General features: G+C 34.9%; 1 protein-coding gene across 1 annotated transcript; it reads right to left on the bottom strand.

Moving 5' to 3' along the window:
* Positions 1 to 1,232: 1,232 nt before the first annotated feature.
* On the bottom strand, positions 1,233 to 1,544 carry LOC131872570 (putative ripening-related protein 6). The gene has a single exon (XM_059216095.1). The coding sequence runs from the start codon at positions 1,542 to 1,544 to the stop codon at positions 1,233 to 1,235; it is 312 nt and encodes a 103-aa protein (XP_059072078.1).
* Positions 1,545 to 12,441: the final 10,897 nt, after the last annotated feature.

Here is a 12,441-nt window from a genome sequence, read left to right as displayed (position 1 = left end):
TATATGTATATATATACATCTCTCTCTCTCTCTCTCTCTCTCTCTCACACACACACACACACACACACACACACAATGTGTGTGTGTGTGTTTGCATGCGTGCATATGTCCATATATATACATACATATTTATAGACACACACACACACACACATACACACACATATGCATATATATATAGATATGTATATAGATACATATATATTTTCTAAACTCCCTTGTAACTAAATCGCTTTAGGTAAATTCTAATATCTAGTTTTCATAGTTTTTAAGTCATATTGAGCTAAATTTCAATAATTATGTGAATATTAGATAACGAGCCAAATAAATTATTGTTAGTCAAGCTCAATTTTGACAAAATTATTTTGTTCTTGAGACAATTAAGTATTGCACAGGTGGAATTGTAGTCATATATGTACATTAGTTTCAATAAGATTATTTCTTTTGATTTAGTGGATTAAAAAAGTATGGATAAAAGCTAAGGGTAATTATAGCTTATAAATCTTTAGCATTGAGATATTTGTCTTAGTTTTCTAAGAAGTATTAAGTCAAGCTATGCTATAAATAGGCAAAGCATAATTATCCATATGAGAATCGTTATCTTGTGGTATGTTTATTGAAGACTGGTAAACAAGGAAATAGGATATGTCAAGAGATTGGATATAATTTACCGTTGTCTACATTCTATATCATTATTGAATCTTTATACATTTGATAGAATGCTATTATGTGTATCCTTTTCAACTTAGTGAAAGAATAAACTCTCGTTTTATCAATTAGTGTTAAAATAAAAGACTCATTATTAAGCACTCAAAATTATTCACAAATTTGACATGCAATTTTAAAAAAATAAATTTAGGAGAGTCATAAATCCAACTTAAATTGAAGAGAGCATCTATTTTACATCTATATGTGAAATAAGTATCAATTTTCTTAAGCTAATGTTTAATAATTGAAGAGATCATCTATTTTACATCTATATGTGAAATAAGTATCAATTTTCTTAAGCTAATGTTTAATCTAATTATTAAATCGTTGGACGTTGAGATCTTGAAAAGACTAAACTTCATTTTTCCTTAAAACAAGAAATGGAGCGAGCAAATAAGGTATGAACCTTGGAATACAAACAAAAGATGAAAGCAGCGAACAAGAGAAGTAATCCATGGATTGATCGTGTGCAAGAAAGAGAAAGAGAAAGAGAAGGGATTGAGGATTGAGGATGAGAATGATCACTAGGAGATGAAATGCCAGGTGATGGGCATGAGGCCGAAGTCATTATCACCGCGGTGCACGCCGAGGGCTTTCCAAACACTCTCAGAGGCGTCCACGATATCATCCTTGCACGGCTTCGCACATTCATCGATGACGGTGGCCACCGTAGACTTCCCTCGCGCACTGATTTTCAGTTTGCGGAAACAGTTGGAGTTATGATCAAAGGTGGCAGGAGGAAGAGCCACCCAGTGATCTTTGTTGGAATGGAAGTGCCCATCACAAGCCGAGGGTCCACCTCCATCCCCTCCTTTCTCGAAGCTGTTCACCGTCATTCTTCCCCGTCTTTCACTCGCACTTGTACACATTGTCATCATCATCATAATCACGCAGAATACCAACAACACCAATTTCAGTTTCCCCATTCTCTTCTCTTCTCTTCTCTTCTCTTTTCTTTGTGCTGGCAACTCACTCACGGATATATATAAAGATGTGCAACAGAAATATACTTATATATCTACAGGTTTTAGTATTTTTGTACATTTCAAGTAGAAGAATGCAGAGTCATACAATTTGAGTTTAGAATTTGCGGGAACGCCTTTCACTTTTCCTCGTTAAACTTTGTTTTCGGGTTTAATTGTCGTTTTAGTTGGAAATTAGTGCCGCATCACAAAGGATTCTGAAAAAATCGTGATGATTGAATAGTCGGCATGTCCAAATTTTAGATGTCTGATCTGCTATGTCAAATCAATGGTTTATATTTGCTTGCAAGGTGCAAGACGATTGAAACGTTTGCCGTGGTTGATTTTTTTTCCATCTTTTCTCACTTTAATGAATTTTCAAATTGATGAATTAATTTTTAGCGTACTGCCCTTTCATTAACAATTAACTCACTTTTCATAGTCAACATATATTTTATGTGATAGTTGAGGTTCTCTTAGTTAAAATGCCCCTCCCTCTACCTCTATTTTGCATCCTTAAAAAACTTAAATTTATTTATTTATTTATTTTAAGACATACAAATTTAATATTCTTCTTAAAAAAAATTCTAATTTTTTAATATATAAAATCAATAGTGGCTAACTCACAATTTTCTTAAAGGATTGAATACTCTATTTGTAAAACTATAAGCAATGTACATTGAAGTATTACAAAAAATGATTCAAATTGACCCTAGCCACTAGAGTGCTAGATTTTAAAAGTCGCACTAAGTTAAAATACATGGATTCATGTTTATATGGACTTTTAAGTTTAAAGTGTGTGGGAAGAATTCATATTTCAAAATATTAAGGTTATTTTATGCATTAAAATTAGAGTAAATATTTTATTTTCAAATTATATGTTTACAAATTAAATATATAATAAAATTTTGATATTTTGGTTAAATCATTTTTATATAATATTTTTTAATATTATTATAATTTATAATTAATTACAAATTAAATTATATTTATTGTTATATATAATATTTCATTTAATAGAAACTATATCATTATTACATGTTGTATTATAATATATAGTTAATATACAATTAAAAATTAATAATTACAAATTAAGTGTACTATTATATATTATATTTTATAGAATGTGAATTATTAAATTAATTTTAAAAATTATATTATAATTTTGTTATTTTGATTGGTTAAAAATAACTCTTTTTTAGACTATTGGAATTTGTGTAATGATTTTCAAGTCAAATTTAATCAATGCACATTTAAACATAAAAGGCCTTGTATTAATAATATTATAATAATATTGTGAGATTTTGCCAAGATCTAATGGCAATGGAAAGCACAAATAAGAGAGAACAAAATGTATGATAGGAATAAACTATATTCTATCAAGATGAAAATATTGATCGACTGGATCATCAAGTGTTACATATAATCAATATGAGCCTGTTTATATAAGCAAGTCTATATGGATATGTGAGCACACAAACATGACATGTGGCTCAATAAGAAACAAGGGTAGGTAGAAAATAGGTGTGGTAGGTAGGAGAAACAATATAATATTCTACATGAGAAGGATCACCCACCAAAGGTAGAATTGTCACTCCACAATAAGTGGATATGTTAGAGTAGTAACAAGATCACACCATAAAAGGTGGAAATTCTCCTACACACACTATGCCAATGTGGCACAAACACCCAAGTGTCTCATACCCAAACTACTATGAAATGCATGTACCTAAGTAAACTTAAGTAAGGTGTAATAATATCCGACATGAATAATTAATTACACCAACAAATATATAGTATATTTTATAATATAAATTATTATTATATATGAATATATAATATATTTTTTAATATAGTACAAATTAAATTATATTCTCTCTGGGACCTCATCTCTCTCTCTACACACACATATATTCCCTCTCTATTTATCTATATATCTCTCACTCATACACACACACACACACTTCCAATTCCACCTTCCTTATCCCTATCTATATCTTCATCTCTTTATCTTTCCCCTATCTATCTCTCTCTATACCTTTCTAATATTGGTCTTTGTCACCTTTCTCTCAATCTCATCCACTCTCTCTCTATCTTTGTATATCCCCCCTCTTCCTGCTCTCTCTCTCTCTCTCTCTCTCTCTCTCTCTCTCTCTCTCTCTCTCTCTCTCTTAACCATATTTTTATATCTTCCCATGTATCTCACATGACTCCCTCTATTTATCCATCCATCTCTATCCCTCTCTCTCTTCCTATACCTCTATACATGTATCTATTTACCTCTATATCTCTATCTCTCTATATTTCTTCTTCCATTTATCCCTCTATCTCTATCTCATTATCTCTCCATCTCTCTCTATGTATCATTTCATATCTCTCTCCCTCCCTCTTTCTATCCCTATCTCTCCGTATTGCAAACATAACATGAGACTATTAATAATGGAGCTTGATTATCTTCTTGATTCAAAGGTTTTGTTTGAATCATGTTTGGATCCTTATAAGTGGATGCATACTCTATTTCAATATATCTAGTCTTCGTTAAGCCCTTTGTTGCACACACATCATTTTCTAAATGACCTACAAATCAACCTCATCTATTGTACAAATCTATGCAACGTCTAGTGTCACTCACTGGTTCATCTTTTGACTTATGCATCAATACACTTATCTAGACTCTTATATGATATTTTTGTTGACACTTATGACTCCATTCATATCTTAGTTTCTATTTTATGTTGCTAGACACTTTATATAGACATACATTATATGATGACTTTTATAGATGATGGCATATATTGGACTATTATGATGATGAATTTATATTGATGATCTATATACATTTATTATCCTAGGATGAATCATATTGTGATGTAGCCAGTTAAAACACAACCAATACAATAAATGAAATTATAAAAATTGACACAAGTTTGGATCAAATTCTCTTCATTATTCTTCCTCTGCAAATTCCAACCATTCTATGATTACAATGAAAAAGGGCCTATTTTAACAGCAAACCAAAAATTTCCTTTATGGGCAGGTTTTTACACCTATTTTAACAGCAAACCAAATATTTCCTTTATGGGCAGGTTTTTACAAATTTCAAAATTTGCCTTTTATGGAAATTTTCAAATCTATCCCAAAAATCATGAAATCTTCTAGAAATCTAAAAAAAGTTCCTATGGCCTGAATTTCCAACTTTCTAACCCCATAAATATTACGAGTTCAAAATTAACTAAAAAACCAACTTTCTAAAAACATGAAAAAACCAGTAAAAGCCAATTTTGAGGCCTCATATGAAGGAATCAGGCCCCAAAAATTTGATTTTTTTGAGGCCCTACTGAACTAGATTTAGTAAGCAATCGAAAAAATTCCTCATGATACACCTCCATGTCAAATTTTATCCCAATCGGACAATCGAATCAAAATTTATGACCCCACGAAGTCCTTACATCATCCTCCTCTGGTTGAAAAGAACACAACTCCTGCGAGTGGTTGTCCTCAAATTGCTGCCATTGACCTCGATCCAACTTCAATTCCCACTTTGTAATCCATGTGCTCTCTGCTAGTGCTAATCCTTCCCACTGTACCAAGTATCTATTGTATTCTCCTTGTCGAGTGCAAATAGTCTTCTTATCTAAAACCTGTGCAATCTTCTCCCTTTTCTTACTAGGAATTATCCACTGCCAATCTACTTCCTCTACACCATCATCATCATGAATGTCACCATGAAAGGTGTATAAATCAGAAACATTAAATACAAGAGAGATATCAAGATTGGTTGGTAAATCTATCTCATAAGCATTGTCATTAATCTTCTTGAAAACCTTGCAAGGACCAACTTTCTTATACTTTAACTTGTGGTATGTGCTTGTGGTTAACCTCTCTTTCTGCAGAAAAAAACATCACTAAATCACCTTCCTTAAAGTCTTGATGTTGTCGACCAACATCTATTATAGATTTGTACTTCTCATTACTTTCCTGCAACTTTTGTCTCACCCTTAGGATTCCTACCATAAATAATTTGAAATGGTAATTTATGTGTAGATCTATTCACTGAACTATTGTAAGAAAATTCTTCTTGGGGCAATGCCAAATCCCATTGTTTGGTCTTCTCTCCAACAATGCACCTTAACAGGTTTTCCAAACTCTGGCTAACTACCTCTATTTGGCCATCAGTTTGAGGGTGATAGGCACTGCTAAACTATAACTTAGTCCCTAGCTTCTTCCATAAAGTCCTCCAAAAATGATTTAAGAACTTTGTATCTCTATTAGTGAAAATGGTTTTTGGTACGCCATGCAATCTAACAACTTCTGAAAAAATAATTCTACCACCCGTGTTGCATCACTAGTTTTCTTTCAAGCAATGAAATGAGTCGTTCTATTGAACCTATCAACAACCACAATAATAGAATCGTTGCCTCATTATGTGTTTGGAAATCCCAAAACAAAGTCCATGCTCAAAACTGGTCACGTCATCAAATGTTAGGAAAAATATCTTCGCACCAACCCAAGGAGCACCAAACCTTGATTTATGAGCACCAACTCAAAGGAGCACCAACCCCTGCACAATTTATAGGCTACAACCTAAAGGAGCTGCAACCCCTGCACTAAGCTTCAACTCAGTGAAAAACAATATAAAAAATGTTGTACAAATGAAAGCATTGTTGCAAATGAAGTTTTGCAACCTTACAATATTCTGCTTTGCCAGTTTCAGCCTTACTGGTCTGTATTCTCTCCACCCACTCTACAACTTTGCTTTGCTGATCACTTTTCTAAATCCCCTCTCACAATGTCTTTTCACCTCAACTCACACCTGATTACTCTTTATCAGGTACTGCTTTTGCTGGCTTGTCACCTCTATGTTCTATGCTTACTCCACCAGTTTATTTCTTACACTGGTTTATCCCGCTTCTCCTTACCGGTCTAGTTTTTACTCATAAACACTTCAAGTGTTTATCTCTTCGGCTCTCAGACATTAATTTCACACTTGCCTTCACTCTGCAGCAACAATCATAGTCTCAAGTCATTATATTTAACCTTGAGCTTTCCCGCCAAGAAAAAATTCAAACTTAGGGCAGTTATGTTAGGGTTTCAAGCAGATCCGAAGCAAATATGAACTAACAGTTATATGTAGATTTAAATACAAAAGATAAAGAAATAAAACAAGACACAGATAACACGGAGATTTAACGTGGTTCAACCAGAATGGGTTACGTCCACCATACACAGTCGTCTAATCTTTCTTATTATCCAGCAAAAATAGTACACCAACCTTACAATGCCTTAAGCATCCTAGCTGCTTATAACATGCGTTTTTAGGGCAACAAACAAAGTCGGTTTTCATCAACGAAAAACGGTAACAAAAAATTTCTCAGGGGCTGCCACCCCTGAACCCGCACTTTTCTCAGGGGCTGCCACCCCCGAACCCCTGCCTGGGGCTCGGCCCGGCCCCGGATCCCGACGAGGATACGTGCTGAGTGTACAGTACTTTGCTGATCAGTCTCCACATTTCAACAAGTTTGCATAAGATCTAATCTAATCTGCCATGGATCAATCACCCATACTCGAGGAATGTATCTGTACATTTTTTTCAACATCCAATGCATTTTTACCAAACATAGCAATCTCGTCCATGATTTTATGCCTTGAAATCTGTCGACTCATTTACAGTCCAGTTGTTTCCTTCTCGAGGTCATCTTGCAGTTTGATTTCTTTGCTTCGATCTAGGCGCCAACTACTCCCTGACTTTCTTTGTCATTCTTTCTTCCTCAAGCTGCATAAATCAGTTATCATTTCATGATTTGTGGCTATTTCATTAATGTCGACTTGCTGTTTCAACAACCATGTCGATGGAACTTCACCGACCTCTCCATGCTTGCCATCTCAACTCCACATGGTATCACATTGCTCATACACTCAGCTCACCGACACAAGGTCAGTTTACACTTGAACATTCAGCAAACTCATACCGGTGTAAGCCTTTATCAGTGAGTCCTACTCCTCTCGCTAACTGGTGGTACACACTACACCGTTAGGATATCTTCACCTCTGATAGTTTGTGATCATTTTAACATTCTGCCTCTTCATCATAAACAGGCAGTCAACCTCCAAACTGGTTTATGCTCTACCAGTTATCACTCAACATGCTAACACACACATGCATCTCTCCTAATACCAGTGAAGTCACTGATAGTCTCAATAACTACTTGTCTTTAACCATACCGGTTTACAAGCCTTCATGTTAATCTTCTCAATACCTTGTTTGTCTTCCACCATATCGGTTCACTCTTCTTTATACCAGATGGCATACCTCTACTGGTAGCCTACCTGCAATACCGGTTGACAACAATGACAACTCAATGCCAATAGTCTTCCATTTGGGGAGACTTGTTTGGCATTTATTGGTACTTAGATCTTTTTCACATCTAGTGTTTCCATCACTGCCCAAGGGGGAGATTGTTGGCCATTTGGAGGAATTGATTATGTGTTGCATTGATGTTTTATCATTGATGCCAACACTAGTTATTTGGATGCTTTACCGACACCCTTCTGGTCTCGGTAGGTTGAGTGGTTTTCTGGTTGGTTTGGATCCAACACGATCCGATAGGCTTCAGTATGATTTGGTTATGGAATTGTCTTATTCATGATACTGATGTTCATATTCAGTCAGTTGGTTTTGGTCTGGTAATCGGATGCTATCCTGTTTGCTTAGAAGTTTGGCTTCTAGTTCCGTCGATGGTTTCACGGACAGAGCTTTTTTTGAAGATCTTTGATGAATTGCATAAATGGTGTTGGTGCAACTTCTAGTATGTTTTATGGATGTTGTTGGTCAGAGATTACTTTAGTGGCGAATATTTGCCAATGGCAAATTTTTCATGTCGACGATCTAGAAAATGGCAAATATTTTGTACCGACTGGGGGTGGACATGTCGCCACAACATTATCAATTTCCCGTCAAATTCACGGCCCGATCGCCATATGTTTTATGTAATTGAATGTTTCTATGCGAGGATTTTGCCAATACAATATACGGTGGACACATGGTAAATTTGATTTTTGGCCTACACTCTCTGAGGTTGCCTTAATAGACGACCATAATTCTCCTATAGGCATGTGAAGATTTTTTAGCCAGGAGAACCCAACTCGCCCGACATTTTGCCGACGTGTGTCTCCATTCACCCAAACTTTTGCTAGCTATATTGTATTTGCCAATTATTTGGACGACCCATAATCACCTCGAAAATTACATAAGTTGTGTTATAGTTACACGGAATTCGCCAAATATTTATATACCATATAAAATTCCTACGGAATTCATCATATAAGGATTGGTGTAAATACATGCAAAGATCAGATCTATTTCAACACAATTTGGTGGGTTCGAGGCTCTAAATTTATATCAATAGCGAAGTTTCACACCAAGGAAAATCATTGTTGTTGACTGCATTGGCGACTACTAGTGACCTAAAGGTGAGCAATCATATTTTAGAAGTGTTATAATATTATTTTAAATTTATCTATATTTGTTTGCACTATTGAGTTCATTTTTATTTAGTCGTGACCCGTCAATGCCAAGTGGTCAGACGGGACATTTAGACCTCAGACATCTAGATTGTAGGTCGTAGGGCCAATGAAACATATATTATACTTTATAGTCTATTATTACTTCTTCAACAAATTGACACTTTTTGGCAACCTTTATTTCATTGCAGATGTTGAATAGGAAGAAGGGTAGGAAACCTTAATGTGGGGAAGGCCATGAGAGGTCGACAAAAAGAAGAACGTTGTCTTCGTACTTTGGCTTTGGAAAAGATTGTGGTGAAAATCAGGAAGGTACATCATCACAAGTACAAGTACAAAATTCACAACCTACACTGCATGTTGAAGACCACGATGAACCTGATATCTCAGATCAGGATGATCTTGAAGAAGATTATCTGGTAGATGCCCAACTTAGCCAGAATGATATAATCAACTTGGGTGATAATGTCATTGATGATAATGCACGGAAGGGGAAAAGAAAAGCTAGATCAAAAAAGGATGAACCACAATAAAAAAAGGATCGGCAGTGGGATATGTGAGTGAGGAATTTTCAAACTAATTGAGCATCAAAGTATCCATTCATTGAACTAGTGGAGAATCCAATTGAAGGCGAGCCTCCAATAGAATGCAGGTGTAAGATTTACACTTGGAAACATAACAAGGAAATTAGGTTGCAGCTAAAATTTGACACCATAGAAAAGCATATGGGTAAAGTTTATGAAAAACAAATGATAGACGGAGTTGAAAAATCAGTGATAAGATGGAAAACAAAGGAGGAATGTAAGCATGTGAGGAATGCTGAAGAGTGTTATTTTCATGATAAAATACAGACGAAGCCTGCTGAAGTTCAAGGTTCTATTGAAGCTAGTTTTGGAAAAGAAATGCAAATAGAACAACTGGGAAAAGTTGTTCAGTTAAGCGTTGTTTTTTAAATTTTGAGCAGAGGGTGTGCTATGACAGATTTCCCATCAATTAGTGGTTTATTACACTTTTTGAAAGTTCCTAACTATCCTAAAGGAAAAAATAAGAGAGTCAAACTTTATTATATTTTCTTTAGACAAAGTTATGGCAGTAGACAATACTTCATGGGTATGCATGCATGTTTATACTATACAGAATCATGCCTGCCAACCTCATCTACTATCTATTGCTAAAATGAAGGAGAGTGCGATAGCGGAAAATTTATTTCAACTAGTAACGAGAAGTTTAATTGAATATGGAGGTATGGATGACATGACGATTGCCAAAAAATTGGTGTGTGTTGGAGCAGATGGAGCTTCAGTAATGCAAGGTCACATGAATGGTCTTTGTACAAAGATTGAAACTTTATCTTTACTATACATTACTACAATTCACTGTATGACTCACATAATGAATCTAGCTTTTGGAATTGTGAGCAAGTATGCTTCGGTAACAAAATTAAAATTTTAATCAGAGAGCTCTACTCACACTTCTATTGAAGTCCCAAGTGATTTATGGAATTTCAACACTTTGCTAATGGAATAACTGATGGGAACAAGCTTCTCAAGGATAATGATACCAGATGGATCTCTTTGGAGGGTCCAACGCACCGATTTTTTTCAAAATATCCATCCTTGATTGGACTATTTCACACAACTTGCGCAACTGAAATTTCTTGACCTTCTTCAGAGGTTAAGTAATCTAGAGACACTCTTAACTTTAGCAGCTCTTCTACCTATGCTAGAGGAAATGAGTAATATTATGAAGGCAGCCCAAAAAAGAGCTATGTATATTGCAGAATATGCTACACTGCGTAAGATGACATGCATGACCCTTGACAATCTCTATAGAAATCAACCAACACTATCTGATGAAAAAATTGTTAAGTGGTGGACACTCACAGATTTGGACAATCCTGCTAAATTTTTATAAATTGGTGCAAACGGGGAGGTATGTGCCAATGTACGGGGAGTTGAGATACCAATGCACTTCTATGCCATGGTCGACCCCGAGGAACCCGGAAAGCACCCTAGGAAGCAACTAGCAAGAGTTACAAGGGAAGATTTCGACAAGATTGTTGAGATTGTAACTACTTCTGTGAAGAAAATTGCCTATGATCTTTACTCACAAATTAGAAGCATATTCTCTCCTGACAACCTACTCAAAGCAATTTCTATTGTGTTTCCTCAATATTGGAGCCTCAACAGTGCAATTGATTTTCAAAGTAAGCTACTGACTTTGATAAAATAATTTTGCATATCCAAAGAATTGAATGGAGTAGCTATAAATGAAATATTAGATGAAACTCATCTTCGAGAGAAATCATCTCGTTTTGCATACACTATGAGAGAACAATATAGAACAATGGAGAACCCCCGCGAAGTGGGATTGGTTACAAGGCTTTGGAAATTTATAGATGAGAATGCAGTGTTGTGTGATTCAATGCCAGAATATTTGAAGCTTGTTGATTTATGTCTTAATATTATATTTGGTTCGGTGGAAGATGAGAGTTTCAATGCTTTGGGATTCCCAAAATCAAAGCTAAGAAATAAACTAAATAAAAAATTGGAAAATTGCTTGAGGCTCTATACATCTAGGTATGATGTCCACACTTTTCCTTACAATAGGGCATTGCAAATCTGGAGGTCCAAATGCGAAAGAAGAGGTTTGGGAAACACTTCAAACCAAAGTGCCAGTGGAACTATTGACTCATGTATTGGACCTACTGGTAGCATTGAGATGTAGTTCAACGAAGGTATGCAGACTCAAAGTGAAGAAACCACAGACAAGAATCAAGAAAGCTTTGAATTTGATGAAGATGAATGGCAACTGTAAGAGATTGGTATTTATTAATCTTATTACTATATATCATCATTCATATTACAAAATCATATTATTATGGTTGATAACTTGATGATATTTTATGAGTTTCTTAACTTTTTGCAATTAGAATTTAATATTGATTTGTAATTGTATTTTTCAACTTTCTATTTCCAGATTTAAAATAGCAAAATAAAAGACCATAATGTGTTTATTGATATAGAGATATTTATTTAGACATGTTTGAGAACTTAGATTTTCATTAATTCTTTCAAAATATAGCCATATGATGCAATTCATTCAATAGTAATACACCAATCTGTGTGATTCTCCATGCAAAAGTCAATACAAAGTTTCAAAACCCTTTGCAACTGACCCTGAATTCCCTTTTATAGAAACAAGGGAGAAACAATAGCTTCAGGTCGAATTGCAACATGTGAAGACTCAA

Source organism: Cryptomeria japonica, unplaced genomic scaffold (assembly GCF_030272615.1).
Source record: "Cryptomeria japonica unplaced genomic scaffold, Sugi_1.0 HiC_scaffold_666, whole genome shotgun sequence".
NCBI classification, from domain to species: Eukaryota; Viridiplantae; Streptophyta; class Pinopsida; order Cupressales; family Cupressaceae; genus Cryptomeria; species Cryptomeria japonica.
Note: the sequence above shows the minus strand (reverse complement) of the source record. Positions and strands in the feature narration are given on the sequence as shown.